Raw genomic sequence first — 21,477 nt, forward strand, 5'->3', positions numbered from 1 at the left:
TACGGTCACTGCCTACTTCCAGTAATATTGTTCAAATCTGACTGTCACAACTCTGAATGTTGCAGCCTACTGTATGCTGAAGGATGTTTCTTCAAGTCAATATGCTCCACTCAATAGGATGCATTCAGATAAATTGGGCTATTTTTTTAAAGCAATCTCAATGTAAAAGTAAATAAATAAAAGTTTTATTTTTTGTCTGATTTCATCCAAAAAATATGTCATCCTTTTGCAACAAAAATGTGACCTTATCACCAGCTTCTTTATAAAATGTAGATCCAACAATAATAGTGAAGAGAATTCAGGCCCTATTACAGCTGCTCAGGGGGGGTAGAAATCCTATTGCAGGGTCTTTTGGCAAGTCTTTGCATAATCTTCTGCCTGAGCTTTGATAGACTGAGACAGCTGCTCTGGTATTTCAGACGTCCCGCTTGGACGTTCCACCAAGACAAATTGCATTAGTCATCATAACATACAGTATCTTTTATGAAGATGCTGTGTTCTGGCATATGCTGTGAGAGGCTACATTTCAAACCAGATTTTTTCATGCAAAAGTTCTCACCATATGCTGGGATGCTGGGAGTCATTTCAGATTGTTGTTATGCAGTTTCTTGGGTGTTCTGGGTGATTACTTGCCCTAATCATTGATATGTTGTCCGTATACTGTGGTGATCCCTCCTTTTTCCTGATTGTGGTGTTTTGTTTCTTAATGAATCAGTGTCTTGTAACGATCATTTGGGTGAATGATTCAGTGGCATACTCATAAAGACAGTCACTTGTTTTATTCCTGAATGAATCAATGTTTTTCATTGAATTAGTTGAATTAATAATTCAGTTTAGTGATTTACTCATAAAGGCAGTCACTTGTCACCCCCTACTCACTGGCTATCTGGAACAAGTAAACAAGGACAAGCGAAGTGATACAAACAGTAAAAATCCTATTGCAGATGAACTGTATCAGTCTTGGTCAAACAAATTTGAGGGCCAGAACCAATTGTTATTTAATGATATACAGATGTTGGGCATTTTATTTTTGGAACTAAACTGGTTTATGATGTCATATTATGGTTCAGAAACCTCATGGGGTGCTAAAAAATCTGATATGGGCTAAAACTAAATATGAAAGGCAAACACCCCTGTGATCAAAAGAGGATTATCTGTAGTTATTTATACAGTCATGTGCTCTCATTACAGGATTACCCAATAAATGATACGTCACGTCTAAGTAGCACATTAAATCCTTATGGCTGTCTTCCCCTTTGCTCTTTAATAACATCCTCAAAGAACATCATGAGCTTTTGATTTGCAATAACCATTCTGCTTCTTTGGTGATGCTCTTTCTTGCAATCTTTGAAAGGACAAAACCCTCTTAAAAAAAACGTCTAACTCCCTGCTGTGTTCAATATTGAGGATAACCCATTCCGTCTGGATTTAAATTGTTCTGACATTCAGTGTCTTATATAAGACCACCTCTGTTTTTATTTGTCTCAGAAGCCAGCCCCCCCTGGTGATTCTTTCCAATGGATGTGCTTTTGAGATGTCTCAAATAAACATACATCAAATACACGTGCTGTGTAAGCAAGCGGTGCATTCAGTTTTAGCGAATCTATCAAAGCCAATCACTTAAATAGTAGTTTTGAGAGAGAGAGAGTGTCATGAAATTGTAAGTTACACATCTCTTGTAAGAAAAGTGTCAACCACATTAGATATGATTATTTTGGAATATAGGCATTGCATTTTTTGATAGTAAACACGATTTATGTGACAGGGTTATAAATGCTGCTTGTTTGCTCAAACACCCAAAAGCAGATCTGCCAAGCATGCTTGAATAGAAGTTAATGATGGAGTTTACACTCTGGAGAATCACTTTATCATATTTTCAGAAAAAGGCACAATGGGAAAAATATTCAAATCATGTAGATTTCTGAGTCAACTAAGATTTAATGGCTTGGATGGATTCATTTTTGAAGCCCACATTTTCTTAGCACACTAGATTGCCTCTTGTTTAGAACCTGTGAGATTTCAGTTTTCATTCATCCTTCAGGCAAAATTACAGTATAACAAACTGCATTCATCTTAGAACAAGAAAACATACAAATTATGCAAAGAATAAGGTAAATCTACAGCTGCCCTGTGTGTCGTATTGCAGTGTGGCTGGGGAATCTGGTTATGCAATGCATTCTAAATACCAAAGGCAATGTTCAGTTGTAAATCAGTTGATTTATGTTAGCAATATCATAAATGAGCAACACCATCACAATGGGGTTTTCTTATTGTGTTCATTCCAGTACACCGTGTTTGTCATCTGATTCATTGAGATCATCTTTGGACATTCAAGGTGGTGATATACAGCACTACGTAAAACTGTACACTGTGACTTTGTCTGCAGTGAAAGTGCACATATAAACATGTTGTGATCCTGTCAGAACAAAAATGGTCAAATCAACAAATGGCCCAAGGCTCAACAAAACACTGACATTGCGAATTGTGTGCTGGGATTTTGTACTTTATTTTAGGACACCAAACTACACTACAATTTAAACATTTGGAAGAATATATTTGTACTATTTCCATAAGTTTTAAGGAGAAATTGAAAACATATATTAATGGACCCTCATTTTTCACTGTTGGGTGATATTGAGAGTTAGGCGAGGTTGACTTTGAAAGTAAAATGTTTTATCCGAGTGATACTATTATATACTTTATATCATATTTTGTGAACTGTGTGTAATTTAACTAAATAAAATGTATTTATTGCTTTAATTTATCTCTGTGTATTACATCTCTGTGTACTAACCCTAACCCTAAAAAAAGATACTAAAACCAATTTATTGACAGTTAATCCCCAACCAAATGTGTGACATATTCCTTATTATTCATTATTGAGTTTTTTCCTTTATTGTGATGCTTTACGGACCCAAAACACTTCCACACACTTTCTGGAACACATTCTATTTCATAAGACATATCAGATGACTTGAGTTTTTATGATTACAGACTGTTAAACCACGCTGCAAATACGATATGCATCTCAGGGATTTCTCCAGCTCGTCGAAAGGGCAAAATGTCATCTGTGGGGGCAATAAAAGGACACCATCTAATCAAGACATCCGTGTACATCTACATATCTACACACTGCCTCACTAAACAACAGACTAACCACATCTTCTGCCTCACTGAGTCAGTGAACAGAAACAGAGGACATGAGGATTGATGAACAAGGGTAATTACTTCTCTTTATGAAAGCTGTGATTGGTTATGTAAAGGGATGATTAGGATGATTCTCATGCGGTTGTCTCTGTGTCTAATACTGCTTCTTTGGAAAGCAGTGAATATTATTATATAATTTTGATGAATTGTTCCTAATAAAGAAAAAAGATTAATCTGACAATGATTGAAAGTAAACTTATGACCATGTGACCATTATATAGTTGGTTATTAAAAAAATGATATGGTTGTAGTAGGCTATGTTTGAATGACAAACTCATATTGGAATCTTTCCCACAAGCAAATGTTATAAAAGTTTATTTTTATATGTTAAGTTACTTGACAACTCTAAAGATCAAAATGTAACATGGGTGTTTTTTCCCTGTCAGACGGACAATCAGTGACCTCATGAAGACACCGGGTCGTCCTTTCAGCCCACACATTACCTGTGTCAATTCATCCAAAATCTCTCCTGAAAAGCAGCTCATGGACACAATGTTCATTGGTAAGGGTCACTACATTATCTTTCGCAAATTTAAATAATTAAATAATAAATCTGTGAAATTACACTGCTGATGAGGAACTAGGGACAGAAAACAACATTTTCTCATTTATTTTACATTGTGCCAAACAGCCCCTGGCACACACTCAAGCTCTAATTATCAGTCAGCTATGAAATTCAAAAGTCAGAGCACATTGGCAATCTGTGACTCAATCAAACCCTGTATAAACAGGATTTTGAACATGTAATCAAATGTTTTGATGTAAAATACAAGAAATATGAGTATTCGGTACTATTTCTAAGGCACTAATCAAATAAGCCAATTTGTGACCATCTTGTTTCAGTGTGTTGGAACCATACTGGCCCATAATACGTCCATTTGTCAAGTTCATGATGATGTTTGCTGTCATTCACAAACACTGAGCTATGAGGGGTAAAAGCAATGACATAAAGCTGTGTAGCACATGTATTTTCTGACAGTCTCTTTCTCTTGTTTGAATTTTTACAGTTGGTGGTTGGACCCCAACAGCTACGTCATGCGCTGTGGAACGATTTTATCCTCTCTATAATGAATGGAGAACAATGGCGCCAATGCTGAAGCGTTGTGGAGATGTAGCTGTCTGCTCATTGGGTGGAATGATCTTTACTCTAGGTGGACGTGATGACATCACCAGTGTGAGCAGTGTGGAGAAGTAAGAACGTGATAAAAGGCATTCTTTAAATGCACTTAAAAAGCTTCTGCCTAAAAATCCTAGTTATTCTGATTTTGGTAGCCTTTCCTTTGATCTGGGCCCACCATAACCACACTGTGAAGTGCAAAATAATAATTATCATTGAGATAAAAATAAAGGAGGTCAGTGCACATGAGAAGATCTCTTCATTTCCTAAATATCTCCATAGTACATCATTTTAAAGATGGGCAAAGGTGTGCTGGTCATTATGTACTGCAACACAAGGTGTGAAGGTTAGGTATTTTGACTCTTTAATATATCATGACCTATTTTTGGTCCGTCTCATTATAAATCTAATAACCTACTTCAGTGTAATTTAGTTTGAACTCGAATCAACCTTCAGAGATTATTGTTTCCATAATGATAATGACATGATAAGTTTTGTTTTACTCATATGTTGTCAGTGATATATTCCATTCACTTTCCATTAAGGAAACAATGAAGCATTGCTAAGGGCTTTCTGATTTCCTTTGTGTGTGTGTGTGTGTGTGTGTGTGTGTGTGTGTGTGTGTGTGTGTGTGTGTGTGTGTGTGTGTGTGTGTGTGTGTGTGTGTGTGTGTGTGTGTGTGTGTGTGTGTGTGTGTGTGTGTGTGTGTATGTGAACAAGATTGGCTATACTTTTGTAAGCAAATTTTCTTTCTTTTTTACTCACAAATAATGAAATATCACAAATAGATTTGTGAAGACATTTGTAGTGGCCATCGCTATTTGAAAACTTTATAAATCAGACAAAATAAGTTTGCTTCAAATTGGGATATCACCCGGTTTCTGTAAGGCTTGTTACTTTTAAGGAATAATTCACCCAAAAATGAAAATTTCTGTTTACTCATTCTCCTGTCATTGCAAACCCGCACAACACTTCGGAACACAAATTAAGACATTTTATTTATTCTCTCATTGTTTTTTTCCATCCATTTAAAGTTCACGCAAGCAAAAATGTATTGGTTTAAAAAAAAAAAGAGAAGACTTCCTAAAAGTAATCCAAATCAATGGAATGGTTTGATCCCAGTCTTTTGTAGAGACACTGTGACTTTATTTGATAAACTAATTTAATGTAAGCTTTAATTTACATCTTCCATTTACTTATGAAAACAACATGAGGTTGAGTATGATAGAATTTTTATTATGGGGTGGATTATCTCTTCAAGGTTTGGAGTTAGCAAAAAATCAACACATCTGTATGAAAACCATTGCATGAGATATCCTAATATAATGTATATGTGTGTGTGTGTGTATTAGAGTAGGAACTGGATAAGGAGCGGTGGGATTGTCCTGACATGGAGATGGGCTTCAATTAGCAACCTGAAGCCAAAAGCTGAGCAATGCCACCAACAAACACACACATACCTCCTGTAGTCTCCATTAAAAAAAACACACACACAAACATTATTAAAATGCTGATTTCCCCAGCAGCCACACAGACACATGAGACAGATGAATTTTCATTTCCATCGTGCATATGGCTTGATTAATGAGTGATCAAATCACGTGTTAATGACATCCTGCACTTCCTTTATAAAGTTCATCTTCCTCTTTCTCACAGCACAACAACTCTTAGGACATATTCATTTGTCAGATACAGATTCTGCACGCCATTTGTATTATGAATAATCAATTCAATTATATCACTCAGCCTGTATTAAAGGGATAGTTTACCCAAAAATCAATAATTGAATAAAATGTCAATAATTACTCACACTCATGTCGTTCCAAACCCGAAAGACTTTCTTTCATCTTTGGAACACAAATTAAGATTTTTTTTTAATGAAATCTGAGAGATTTCTGTCCTTTCCATTGACAGCTTTGCAACCACCACTTTGACGCTTCAAAAGTTCATAAAGAAATCGTAAAACTAATCCATATAAATTGAGCGGTTTAGTCCAAATTTTCTGTAGAGACTCGATCGCTTTATGAACAGATTTAATTTAGGCTTTTATTCACATATAAACATTGATCAGCGAACATAAACAGAAGCTCAACCGAACCTGCTTGACGCGTGAGAACAAACCTCATTGGTTCTCGCGGAAGCTCAAACATGCTGCGTAACACTAGCCTGGTTAAAACCAAACCATTCTCAGTAGTAACTGAGTTATGGTCTGGCAAAGCTTGATTAATAACTCGCTCAAATGCCTCTGGGCGCAATTGGATAGACCTAACACCAATCAGAGTGATCGTCATCGTGTAAAGCCATATGCTGCGTCCCAATTCGCCTAAGTTACACTACCCCATAAAAGTATGTACTCTTTTTATGAAGAGAAGGTATTTACTTTTGAATGTGTAGCAAAAAAGTAGGCAAGCTTTGGGACATACTCGTCATCTTTATCGGACAGATCTGTCGCGTGCATCCTGTCACTTAAACTGTCCTGTCAATCATTTTGTCACAGTTAAAATCCTCTATTAAATCTAATTTAATTTCCTACCGTTTCAGAGAGAAATGTAGTAGCACGTTCATCTGCCAGTGGGTCTTTCATGGAGACTGTCCTCATGTGTTTGCAATTTGAATATAATAATGCATTTAAAAGTTGGTGCGCTTCACCAACGGACGTCGCTCAAATGCCTCTGGGCGCAATTGGATAGACCTAAAACCAATCAGAGCAATCGTCATCGTGTAAAGCCCATCTCAACGTTTCTGATTGGTGCCTCAATTTGGACGGATTAGAAATCGGCTTGAATGGGCTCTTTGCCAGACTACTTACTGAGCAAATCTAAATTTGCCGGAAGTTTGTCTGGGTTTTCCCAGGCTAGCGTAACACAAGAATGAACCTCATTGGTTCTCGCACGTCAAGTGAACATGCTTGAGCTTATGTTTAGCACAACTGATGTGTGATTTGATGAATATTTATATGTGAATAAAAGCCTAAATTAAATCTATTCATCATATAAAGTTATTGAGTCTCTTCAGAATATGTTGAACTAAACCATTCAATTTATATGGATTAGTTTTACAATTGTATGAACTCTTTGAAGCGTCAAAGTGTCAGTTGTGTGAGTTGTCAATGGAGGGAAAGAAATCTCTCAGATTTCATCAAAAAGATCTTAATTTGTGTTACAAAAATGAACGAAATATGTATTACAGGTTTGAAACGACATGAGGGTGAGTAATTAATTAAATAATTTAAAATTTTGTGTGAACTATCCCTTTTTTTTTTTACTTATAAGCTTTTGCTAATTGACCTCTAGCTAAGACTTGATGCCGTTGCAATGCAAAACAGTCCCTTTCTTTCTTCTCTCTAGTCTGACTCATTTCACACTCAGCAACACCAGAAATATGTTGAAACAGAATGGTTAAACCTCCTCGTGGCATTTTAATTCTTCACCAGGTATGATCCAAACACGAATCTGTGGAGCAGAGAGGTGGCATCCCTCAGCAGCCCCCGCAGTGGTGTGTGTGTGGTGGAGATGGATGGGCTCATGTATGCCCTGGGGGGATTTGATGGAACAGTCTGTACCAACATCGTAGAGAGGTAGGCTACTTTACAGATGCCACATGAAGACATGGCATCAGACAACAGTTCTAAATAATTGTTATAAAACATACCAAAATGGGACATTGTGTAGACAAAAATACATTTTATAACTGCACAGTTAGTGTTCAAAAAAGCACTATTAATATATTTTGTCTCATATGATCATATGGAATATATGACATTGGTTTCCTCTTTATTATCTTTTTGGACAAATCTAATTATTTTATTGAGGTATGATCCTGTGCTGGACGCTTGGACCAAAATGTCTCCAATGCTCCAGCATCGCTCTGGGGCGTCTGCGGCAGTACTGGATGGGTTCTTATATGTCATGGGAGGAACTGATGGAGACATTCCATTGAATTCAGGTCAGAAGTGAGAATGAATGTTTACTACAACCCAGGCTCATTGGAAAAATGTGCTTGTAGAGTAATTTCTGCAAGTAAAATGAACGTGAACCTGGCAACTTTTAATTACGTTGGTTGTTGTATGTATCACAGCAGTTTGGAATTTAAATATCCAGTAAGTGGCTCAATAAAGTTATATCGTGTTTGAAAATAATGTACCACCTACACTAAACCTAACCAATAGTGTTAGCATTGATGAAAGTGTTCATCAACACTCAAGTTCAAGTGTGTTAGAGATGAAATGCATTTTCTAAGCAACTATGCCATATTAGTTTGCTTCTACGCTTCTATGCTTCTTGTCATAGAGCTCTTTTACCATGACTCAAGTTTCACTGTACTCGTATGCAAGCGTTCTGCATAGCAAGCACAATGTTGTACCAGGAGCTATCGAGCAAGATTACTATGTGAGAAATGCCATACGTGTGGAGCTGGTTATGTGATGCAAAGGTCAAAAAGTATTAGTTTACAAATCATGGACTATAGTAAAAGTGTTTTTGAGGTCATAACACAGTATTGTGCAAATAATTGTTCAATAACAATTCTTTATCAATTGATAATCTGAAGAAATATACGTTATTGGTGTGTTAATACTATTTAGGCTGGAAACTGAAGTGAATTGTAGGTATGTTTTTGTATAAATGTAGGTAGAGCCATGTTTTTACAATGAGCCTATGTTGGTTTACTATCCATATGGTCTAATTTTTAAAACAACGATTGTGTCCTGACGTTCAATACATGCACTTCTATCATCTAATCAGTCTTCAGTCTAACCAAATATTTTGAAGATTGAGCAGCGAGCTCATTGGCTACTGATACAGCAGGAACCAATCAGCTGTGCCCTATAGAGAATGATGTGATATCAGGCAGATATCAAAATGAGAGCCTTTTCCCGATTGTTTTAAAAAGCATGCTATTTAGTCGGAGGACAGGAATTGGCAAGAATGGATTTGGGAAATGTCTACATGCTAAATGAAAAAAAACTACATGTTGTCACTCTGCACTTAATAATAACAGGCCAGCATTTGTTGATGTTTTTCACCAAAATGCCTCTAATGCCTCCCATTGAGTACCCAGAAAAACGCTATATAAATGTAACAAATTATATAATTATTTTTATAAATTATGCCAGCTCGCCTCGCAGACATTCACACAAACTCAAAAAACTGGTCATAGCAATAAATATATATCCAGAACAAGGGAAAATAGAAGTGACATACTTGAATGTATTAATGACTATTTCTGTCTGTGAGAAGTGAGGGTCAAGAAAACTCCCACAACCTTTCCCTGGATTTACTTGTCAGTGCACTGGGAACAATTACAAGCTGTTCAGTGGGGAAAAAACAGACAAGTGCATATAAATAAAATAAAAGTAAATCTTGTACAGAACAGAAATAAATATTTAATTTAGATAAATATACAGAGGGTAAACATTATGTGCTGCATTATACACTGCATTAAATATTAATTATTACTGGAACATTTGCTGGAACATCTTTAAAAGTGTGCTTTTTAAAACTTTTACAACTTTTAAAAATAATAATACAAATCTACTCCTAAAGTAATGAATAGTACATTTGTGACCCTGGATCACAAAACCAGTCACAAGTCGCACGGGTATACAGTATTTGTGGCAATAACCAACAATACATTGTATGGGTCAAAATTATCGATTTTTCTTTTATGCCAAAAATAATTTAGATATTAAGTAAAGATCATGTTCCATGAAGATATTTTGTAAATTTCCTACCGTAAATATATAAAACATTTATTTTTGTGAGTGAATGCAGCACAATCGCGAACATAAATGGACAACTTTAAAGGCGATTTTCTCAATGTTTAGATTTTTTTGCACCCTCAGATTCCAGATGATCAAATAGTTGTATCTCGTCCAAATATTGCCCAATCCTAACAAACCATACATCAATGGAAAGCTTATTTATTCAGTTTTCAGATGATACATCTCAATTTAAAAAAAATTGACCCATGTGACCGGTTTTGTGGTCCAGGGTCACATTTGTCAAATATGTTGTAGTGCACAATATGATCACATCGGTGGCCTAGAAAACATAATGTGGGTCGCCATGTTGACCAGCCAAGTAGTATTATTTTAATTTTAAATAGTAATATTTTCTACTTGTTTTGCTTATGATATTGCTACAAAGGCATACAATAACCAAAATATTTTCCATTTGTGCAACACTTCACTTATTCATACATGGCAGTATAAAGACTAATGTGGCCATCAAAACATCACTTAAATGAATAATTCACCCTAAAATGTTATAGCTGCTCTTTTATACAATAAAATAATAATCACCATATCTTCATTTAAACAAGCAGTTGGACAATCTGCTAAGTGTCATACAGGTTAGGAAACAACATGAGTCAAAGTCATCACCCTCTTAATTTATCTGAAACTTATTAAAATACATGAGGTAGTTCATACAAAAAATGTAATCAGTTTGGTTATCCCCCAAATCAAAGTCAGTGTGGAGAAACCAATATATGGAAACAACCAGCTTTGACATTCTGCTAAATACCTTCTGTTATTTCTACAAAAGAAATAGGAATGACATAAGGGAGAGTAAAGGCCAAGATATACTCACGGCGAAGTTCTTTTTCATTCTTCGCTTAGGTCAAAAAAGAAATTCAAAATACCTGAGCAGCTTTATACTATTAGCAAACATCTGCTATAAAGCTGCTCTCCAGTGTGTGCATGTCTTTACTCACAGATGTCTGACCTTGACGGACGGACTGAACAGAAGAAATTAAGCAAAGAAGATTTCTTCCTCAAAAAATGCAGAGCCTCAGAGCCACACCTATTATGTAATCGCCACAGACCAATGGTAGTACGAAGGTGTTTACCAGCCAGAGCAAACTTTTGCAGAAAGTTCACTTTGTCAAGCTGTTTCGAAATCCTAAAACTCTAAACGAAATTGAAGAACGAACTGGTATGACGTCATTTCGAACAAAATCAGGCCAAAATTACGTTAATTTGATGGTGACAGAATCTTGTTTTTGTTTTTTTTGACTGAACTATCCCTTTAATAATAAAGTATTTAGCATACCTTCAGATATCAAGTATACTCATAACAGACCAGTCTGTATTTTCCTCACCAGTTGAGCGCTTTAACCCGTTGGAAGGAACATGGCGTCCGTGTCCTCCTATGCGGTCTGCCAGAGAGCAGCCTGGTTGTACGGTATACTTGCGGCGGATCTACGTGGCAGGCGGCAGAGATGAACTACATTTGGAGCTCAGCACGGCAGAGAAGTTTGACCCTGACAACCTCAAGTGGACCCCGGTCAAACACATGAGACATAAGCGTTTTAAAGTAAGACTATTTTCCTCACAGCAGCCTGTTTTCTTTTCTTCAGTGCCTATTGACTTTTTAGTACACACCTATTGACATTTTTTTGACTGAAGTACACCACAGCAAAACTGACACTCTATTCACAATATATTCTTGCCTCATGGCTGACAAAGTAAAATGAGTATATAGTTTTAAATGTTTCATTCCATCTCTTGTCATGTTGGCGTTGTGGAGGTTTCACTGGCAGTGTTTGATGGGACGCTGCTGGCAGTCGGAGGCTCAGATGGGATATCTACTCTTACATCAGTTGAGGCTTATAACCCTGACTCAAACACTTGGAGGTGTGAACTATATTTATGTTATGACAACTTGAGTGTTTAGCATGGTACATGACAATGTTGATATGTTTGGTCTTGGCGGAATAGATCTGGTATGGTGCGCATGGCTTAACACTAGTGGGCTATGCTATTTGTGCCTGAACCTGCTTTGCCGAATGGCTTAACGCTACTGGGTTATGCTATTTGTGCCTGGGCCTGCTTTTTCCGAATGGCTTAATGCTAGTGGCATATGCTATTTGTGCCTGAACCTGCTTTGCCGAATGGCTTAACGCTAATGGACTATGGTACAGTATTTGTACCTGAACCTGCTTTGCCGAATGGTTTAATGCTAGTGGGCTATGCTATTTGTGCCTGGGCCTGCTTTGCTGAATGGCTTAATGCTGGTGAACTATATTATGTCTGCCTGAGCAAATATGGCTCAAACACATCTAATTAGAATGCACACTATGTGTGGCTTTAACAAATGATATCATTTTGCAGGCTGATGGAGATGAGAAAAGAAACCTCCAACAACCACCTGAGTTGTCAAAACACTCTATTCTTCTATTTGTATATGTGGAAGTTGTTTGGACCAATAGATATACGGAAAAACGGAGCATGACTCTGACACTGCGTACAGCTGAAATGCTGTATAAACATGATAACAGAATCGCTGCTGCTTTTGTGCTTTGTAATTTTTTCCTGCATCAAATGCAAAATTGTAATACATAATGCTTGGTTTTTAACCTTGTGCAACTTCTACAGCAAATGCTGGCCAAGTATTTGAAGATTGAGCAGCGATCTACGCCAGAACACAAAAAACACAAACGTTTTTTTGTCACTTCATTACATTACATTTGAACCACTGTAGTCACATGGACTATTTTAATGATGTCTCTACTACCTTTCCGAGCCTTAAAAGTTGCATGACGTTGCAGTCTATGGAGGGATCAGAAAGCTCTCGGATTTCATAAAAAATATCTAAATTTGTGTTCTGGAGATGAACAAAGGTATTATGGGGTTGGAACGACATGAGAGTGAGTAATTAATGACAGAAATTTCATTTTTGGGTGAACTATCCCTTTAAGCACCTATCAGCCTGCGCCATGTAGTTTCATGACAGAACTTTGTATTCTTACACATCCATCAAGTCTTTTATTCAACACATAAAGGACTATATCTCTTTGTTTTGGTAATGCGTTTTCTATTTCTTCTCTTGACAGACACTTTGGATGTATGAAGACTAAGCACACAGGGGCTGGGGTTGTCTTGCTAAAAAGACACAACAAGGACTTGCTCTAAATTTGTGCTTCATTTGCTAAGCTCTAGTTTGCTCTCTGAGTAAAAGTCTATTTGATAGATCTGTGACAGCAGTAAAATGTGTTATCATTGAGTTTTATGGTTAGTGGAGCTAATATGTCAGGTTATAGAGGTGAGTAATGAAATGAGTAAGCAGAAAAATAATTTAATTTCAAACATGAGAGAAACCATCCATTACATTAGATGGGTCTCTCTGGGAAGGTTTTATTTACAGACATAAAGTTTGGAATGAAAAATCAGTACACACTTATTTAAGTGCCTTGTTATGGACACTTACTAATGGACAGTCCCTCTGGAGCAATCTGGAGTTACAAGCATTGGTCAATGGCACTTTAATAAAAGGAGATCTTAGTACTTTTCCATTTCACCTCTTCCAGGGCAGGGTATAAACCTCAGGCCTTTGGGTTTCCATCCCAATACCACAATAGTACAACAACCTTATCTAGGTTCAACATCTCCCTCATGTAAGAACTAGACACAACTTTTGACAAAGCACAAAGCTTAAGCATAAGATTGTGTAAAAAAATTAAAGCTGTTCTGTTAAAAATGTTCTCTGACTCAAGAAAGTATATGGAAAATACACATTGTTCATACAAATTTTGTGAGAACACATTTTCTGTAACTATTTTTGAATTAAAAGTAATTTTGATATTTTTGGGATGTCATAAATGTCTATATTGCACAACTGTCTCAAAGACTTCAAGAGAATTCTCAAATAGAATTCTAGAAATCCTATGCACGTTTGGCATAATCTTTCCATATTAATTCTTATAATAATGAAAGCGATGAATCAGCTTGGTTATCCACCAAATCAAAGTCAGTGTTGAGTGTATAATATATTCGAGACATTTTGTTGTCGTGACACATTCTGACAATATAACCCATTTAAACCCTTATGACTGTGTGTCAAGGAAAAAAAATTAACATTTTTAACTAATGTTTATTCAAGTGTGTACTAGTCAATGTACATTCAAGGTCCAAGCAAGATTTTTATTTTTTTTTTGATGGTTACACCACTCAATATTCTTCAAATCAATTTTGGTTATAAACATTGTTCACAAATATTTAAAAAGCAACATCAATACAAAGATAAAATTTCAATGAACTTTGCACCTCTTTAACCTCTTCAGCTCTGGCCACGCCTTGGAAAGGCCTTGGACCCACCGGTGGGTCCAATATTGCATCATCATAATCATTTTAAAAAATCTATAGGTTGTGCAGCACAAAACTACACATATATGGTATTGTTTGAAAGCTTAGAACCTCAGCTTTCCTGAACACCCCATCACTTTTGCATGTATGTTACATATAAGAAGATAATAAGGTCTGAATTCGACCCCCCCGCATAGACCCCCCCCTTGAGAAAATCATATAAATAATATTACATTTCATATTTATATCACACAATCTCGCCAAAAATAGACAAGTCATATATCAAATGAAAGCTCTCACTCTTAAGAATATCACTGTGGAGTTTATTTCACCGATCCAATACATTACAGTAACATTATTCACAAAAGAATCGCGACGATTATTTTGATTCCTTTGAACGAGCAAACACATGAGTCACATTCCTGTTCGGATCACTAAAATCGTGTGGAGCTACTAGCCTTAAACGCAATATCAGCTCGTTCATTAGGTTGTTTTCTTCAAAATGAGACTATTTTCACATGTCTATGAGCATGCATGGCCAAACGACACTGTAATATGTCACCGATGTCCAGATCAAAACATGCGATGCAGACATATACTCTTATTATCCATAGTTTTGATTGTCTTTGTTAGCATCGATTTCTGATGACGTCATCACGTATTGCGTCATACGTCAGAAAAGCTAAGACTCTCAGCTTTCTATAGACATGTCAATCAAGCTTCTAGCCCATTCAGAGCATGAGATCTCACGTTGCAAAGTTGAGGAGGCGGGGACATTTTCATGATTTTCCAGCGGCTGCGTGCGATCATCGCAGATGAGTAGGAGTTGATGTTGGATGAGTTGGATAGTTTGGACAGTATTTTTTCGAGTTTTTGCGTGCTTTTTACAACTGGTTGGAGCGATTTGTCTTTGGACAATGGCTTCAAGAAAGTTTTTTGTTGGTGTGGATTCGGTTTTGAAGGAGCTTGATCGACTGAGAGACTGAAACTTGCAGCGTGGCAAGTAGCATCCCATGAGGGCGAAGACCCTGAATTTGAGTGAGTAAACTTATAAACATTGTATTTGTGTATTTCATGAACAAATGCATGCAACAATACAAAATATGCATGCAACAGACATAAAGAAATAACATGTGCGTGCCAAAAGAAAAATCAGATCCCATGCATGCATCCATGCATGCGCGCTAATTCAAATTAGCATGGGTTATTTTGCTAAGCGTGTGCGTAACGTTAGTTATTTTTTGTCGCGTAAATGTATGTGTGCATGTCTGTTGCATGCATAATTGAGATTATTTTTGCATGCAAATACATGTGCAAAAATAAACGTGCACATATGCATGCCATAGTTCAAATAAGCTTAAGTTTTTTACTACTTTTTTGCGCCCACATGTGCTAAAATAATGTTACATGCAGATTTGTAATTTTCCACGCATTTGTTGCATTTGACTTTTTTTTTTTCATTTTGTAGACATTGCAGTGGTAAACAGTTTCATTCTTTACCAGCACCTCTGCACATATCAGAACAAAAGTCCTCTCAGCCAGAAGGTGCCCCAGATGCCCCAGAGCCGCCCGCATCCACATCTCATGCCCCAGAGCCGCCCACTTCTACATCTCATGCCCCAGAGCCGCCCGCTTCTACATCTCATGCCCCAGAGCCGCCCGCTTCTACATCTCATGCCCCAGAGCCGCCCGCTTCTACATCTCATACCCCAGAGCCGCCCGCTTCTACATCTCATGCCCCAGAGCCGTCCATATCTGCCACAGCAGCAGGTGAACAATGTTTTCCAGAGTACTTTGGGTCCGATGCCGCAAGTGGGAGGAGAGTTTGTGCTTTGTGCAAACTTTCAGGCCTCAAGTAAAGCCTCCTATGTACTGTACAAAGTGCAATGTACCCTTGTGCTTGGTGCCATCTAGAAACTGTTTTAGAAAATGGCACACTGATGGACACTCTAAATAATGTCTTGTCATTTCATCAACAGTTGCAACCAAACAAACAAACTACAAGTTGGGCTTGTTTTTCTTCTTCTTTCTTCTATAGTAACTTTTTGACTTTTTATAGTTACTATATGCTGTATATAGTTATTTTATATCTTAGATTGTGTTTTTGCACTGTTTTTTGCACTGTTTTCTCTAAAACATTTAATTTATTTTGTTGAAGTTTATTATCTTTGTGTATAATAAAATACAAGAATTGCTACATTCTCATACCTCACTCATTTTTCCTCCCTTCAGTTAAATCTAAATAACTTTTCTTTAGAAGGTGATATTAAGAAGATTTTTTTTTTCCCTGGTTACTGCCACATAGAGGATTCAAAAGAAACCTTCCGCAGGGAAATACACCAAACAGGTCCTAAATTACAGACTCTCAAATAAAAACTTAATTTAAAAAATAATCAATATCTGACTTTTTATCCTGGTTTATCATAAAATTGTGAATAAATACAACAAAATATATGCAATATTCCACCACTGTGTTAAAATTTAGAGTGTTTTCTGTAAAAAGAGACCATTTTTATCCATTTACTCCAATGTATGTGGGTAGGACGCAATATTAAATTCAGGTATGCCCAATTCTTTTAGCAATCAAAAATGGAAACTGTAAAAGTAGACTTGGAGACACCGGTGACTCCTTTCTGATAAATCTCAATAACTTTTTTTTAGAATGAGATATCAAAACAATTCTTTTTGTCCCGGTTTACTGCCACATAGAGGATTCAAAAGAAACCTTCCGCAGGGAAATACACCAAACAGGTCCTAAATTACAGACTTTCAAATAAAAACATAATTAAAAAATTAATCAATATCTGACTTTTTATCCTTGTTTATCATAAAATTGTGAATAAATACAACAAAATATATGCAATATTCCACCACTGTGTTAAAATTTAGAGTGTTTTCTGTAAAAAGAGACCATTTTTATCCATTTACTCCAATGTATGTGGGTAGGACGCAATATTAAATTCAGGTATGCCCAATTCTTTTAGCAATCAAAAATGGAGACTGTAAAAGTAGACTTGGAGACACCGGTGACTCCTTTCCGATAAATCTCAATAACTTTTTTTTAGAATGAGATATCAAAACAATTCTTTTTGTCCCGGTTTACTGCCACATAGAGGATTCAAAAGAAACCTTCCGCAGGGAAATACACCAAACAGGTCCTAAATTACAGACTTTCAAATAAAAACATAATTAAAAAATTAATCAATATCTGACTTTTTATCCTTGTTTATCATAAAATTGTGAATAAATACAACAAAATATATGCAATATTCCACCACTGTGTTAAAATTTAGAGTGTTTTCTGTAAAAAGAGACCATTTTTATCCATTTACTCCAATGTATGTGGGTAGGACGCAATATTAAATTCAGGTATGCCCAATTCTTTTAGCAATCAAAAATGGAGACTGTAAAAGTAGACTTGGAGACACCGGTGACTCCTTTCCGATAAATCTCAATAACTTTTTTTTAGAAGGAGATATCAAAAAAAAAAATTTTTCCCCTGTTTACTGCCACCTAATGGAATCAAAAGAAACTCTCTGAAGGGCTATAGAAAAAAAAAGGTAAAAAAAATTTTTTTTTTTAAATCAAATATTAATTAAAAACTGTATCAAAAAATGACTTTTTATATGTGTTTATCATAAAATTGTGAATATATACAATATAATATATGCAATATTCCACCACTGTGTTAAAATTCAGAGTGTTTTCTGTAAAATGAGACCATTTTTATCTATTTACTCCAATGTATGTGGGTAGGACGCTCTTTTAAATTCAGGTATGCCTAATTCTCAAAAAAATCCAAAATATGTTGCAGAGCTGAAGAGGTTAAAGACAACATCCTTATGTTTGTAACCTTAAGGATGCTATTATTGGCTACTTTTTATTACCTTATCAGTTTATGGAAAATAAATACATATTGTATTGTCTTTTAATTTGTATTATTCATTTTACATGAATATGTCTATGGCCATTTTAATGTCATTGTGTTAATAAAGAATTACTTTGATTGCTAAAGATGCACTTTAATTCTGCTTGAATGATTTTTATTAAATTAATTGCATCTAAAAGTGAATGGCCTAATCTAAGCCTTGATTTTGATTGGTTAGCAGCTCATTGTTATAATGCACATAGCATGAAATGTATGACTTCGATGTGAATGTTTGTGGTGCGTAATATATAGTTTAATTATACAGTATAGGCTATAGTTTAATTTAAGTACATTTGGATTGCACGCGCCTAGTTGTCTCTTGTCGAGGATTTCAGGTGGTCCAGGAGATGGCGATGTAAGCTTTGAAGGGGAGAGAAGAGAAGGCTGTACGGATGACTTAGTGGCTTTACCTAACAGATGCAGAGGTGACAGCGTCTCAAATATTTCCCTGCTGCCCTACATCTCGCCTGACGCGCAGCGGTTGCCGTTTTGTTCTCGCGAATCAAGGCTTTGGGCTCAGAGGATGCAGAGAGAATGTGAACGCGTGAACTTCCAGATGGTTGTATGATGGGGACAACATATTATCTTGCTTAAATATTAACCAACATCATCAGCATCTCATAGATGCAAAGTTGAATCGCACGCGACACAAATAAACAGAGATGTTAAAGGTATTGGGAATTTCGCCCAGTGGTGGTCGTCTGTAAGAGGAGGGTTTAATCAGGGTCGTTATACGCCCCTTTGATGCAAGTTTCCATGGAGGACGGATCTATTAGGAGGACATTACCATCGGAAGTCCTTCACGGACTCTTCGCAGTGGCTTTTGTAAAAAATGTGCGGCACTTGGGTCGCCAGTAACACGGTTATTTACAATGATGGGACCGCGCAGCCAGTCTCAGGCAGGTGAGGACATCGTGACATGTCACGGATGACTAATTCGCGTTTTATTGCGCTGTGCTTCGTACTTTTTACATTTATCATATTGTTTTGTGAAGATTGCTTTTGGGAATAAGTAGTGCTGTTGATTTGCTTGTGAAAATCAACCATGCATTGCTTTATTATTATTTTTGAAAACCTATGTTGAGGGGGAAAAAAGCAAGCCACTATAAAAAGTAAAAGTAGGCTATGTAGTTGTTACTGTAAAACATAGCTGGACAAATACTGAATTTTATAACCAATATCAGTACAGATGATGATGATTTTGTGTTTGTGTCTGATAACTGATATGCATAATCTATTTTTCATTGTTGTATATGTTTTTATATGTTTATATTATTTAAATATGTTGTTACCTTAAAGTAGAGCTGGACAACTATTGAATATTTATTACCAATAATAATAATAATATTACCAATAATACCAATACAGATTATTATTATTAATGATGATGATGATGATGATGATACAAATAATAATATTAATAACAATGTTAATTATGCAATGTTTTTAAATGCAGTCTTATTTTCATCTTTGTTTTTGAGTTGTATAATTGATCATTTAATGAGCTATGCCTTTCTTGCTTGAGAATAAATGGCTCTTATATAAAGGTTGAATAATTGTCCAAACGGTGCATTAAATCTGTTAACTGTGAATATTGTTGAGTGGTATTCTGTACAGCTCCACCAAATGGTGCTTTTTATTTATAGACTTGATAGTATAAGCAACCAACCAATTAATTGTGCATATCGCTAACAACTATTGTACCGATTATCGGTCTATCATTGCTTTAAAGAGCTATTTCTACCTGATTTGACTTTAAAAAGTTACTTTAATATATTTGTGATTTGTTATGTACTGTATTCAGTTTTTTAGTTATTTATAAAACTATTTAGTTAGATGTTACTATATGAAGTACATTTTTTCAGTTGCCTGTCAAAATATACTATACCATTTTTCGCCTTAGGAATACCCATTTTTTTATATCCTCAACACAGCCCTTTTTATTAGCGTCTGAACACTGTATAACCCTTGAGCAAAGGTACATTTTAGTCTGAGTTTTATGCACTGTACTTCACTGTACCCCTTGGCCAGCCAGATAACCCTCCACCCACTCATCAGCGATTTGCACACTAATGCAGTGGCTCACTACTGTCATTACACACTCATGTGTCCCTGAGAGTGCTAATAGAAACCATACAGGGAACATTCTAGATGACAGTTTTCACAGTGTACAAAATGTGACAAGAATGACATAAAAGGTGAAAATCAGTGCGTAGATTGTAGTTCCTCAAGGGTATAATTATGGCCAAGCATACTGGTGAACTATCTGTGAAAGATGTCTTGTTATTGATTCACTGTTAGATAGAGACTATTAAAGCTTTCCAGCTTAGAAGTTATACATACAGTTACAGTTATGTGAATTAGCCTAAAGTCATGTATTTCTGCTGTAACCCTGCATTAGCCTACAACAGCATGGATTAATTTTATGTTTATGCATATGACTATAACATTTAGCAGTAATCCTTATCATTTCTCTCCATATTGTCAGAGCCAAGCATGACTCCGCCACGATGCTCATCCTCTGACAGGTAAACATGCAAATGTTGTCCACAGTCTTACAATTGATTAGTTGTAGTCCTGAAACTATTAATGAATAATACATTGTGTATACATGCATAATGTATACTATATAATATATTTACGATTTACATCTGTTTCTTCAGGTTGCCCACGGAGACTGTTCAGAGAAATAACAGCAGTAATACTGGTGTTATTCTGGACATTTCCACCCTGAAAATGGCCGATGTGGACTCTGAGGTTCCTCCTCTACCTCCACGATACCGCTTTAGAGATCTGCTGCTCGGAGATCAATCATTTCAGAATGATGACAGGTAACTTCATACTGTGTGTCCTCAGTGGCTCACTCTCAGGAGGTGTACTTTATGGATTCATAAAGCTTTCATAAGGCCCTACATTTACAGTACACTGGTATTGCTGTCCACATATTTTTCTTGCCATTGCTTTTTAATTAAGAGCTTAAAATTAAGGTAAGGAGGACATTGCAGCATTGTAAAATGCAGAACTGGCATTTACTATTACACTGTAAAAAGTGAAAACATGAAGCTACCTGATCTGATCCCTACAAACTACCTTTGTTGGTGAAACCCAATGTAAATCTGTTAGGCTTTTCAGTTACTTATG

At 36.2% G+C, this 21,477-nt stretch overlaps 1 protein-coding gene across 1 annotated transcript; it reads left to right on the top strand.

Moving 5' to 3' along the window:
• The first annotated feature begins 3,062 nt into the window (after positions 1–3,062).
• LOC309498182 (uncharacterized protein) lies at positions 3,063–14,371 on the top strand. Its single transcript, XM_082168734.1, has 8 exons — positions 3,063–3,220; positions 3,594–3,709; positions 4,215–4,398; positions 7,758–7,901; positions 8,136–8,269; positions 11,429–11,640; positions 11,854–11,960; positions 13,160–14,371. The coding sequence occupies exons 1-8, from the start codon at positions 3,201–3,203 to the stop codon at positions 13,236–13,238; spliced, it is 996 nt and encodes a 331-aa protein (XP_082024860.1). The 5' UTR covers positions 3,063–3,200; the 3' UTR covers positions 13,239–14,371.
• Positions 14,372–21,477: the final 7,106 nt, after the last annotated feature.

This window comes from Leuciscus leuciscus, assembly GCF_965113295.1.
Source record: "Leuciscus leuciscus genome assembly, chromosome: 5".
Taxonomy (NCBI): Eukaryota; Metazoa; Chordata; class Actinopteri; order Cypriniformes; family Leuciscidae; genus Leuciscus; species Leuciscus leuciscus.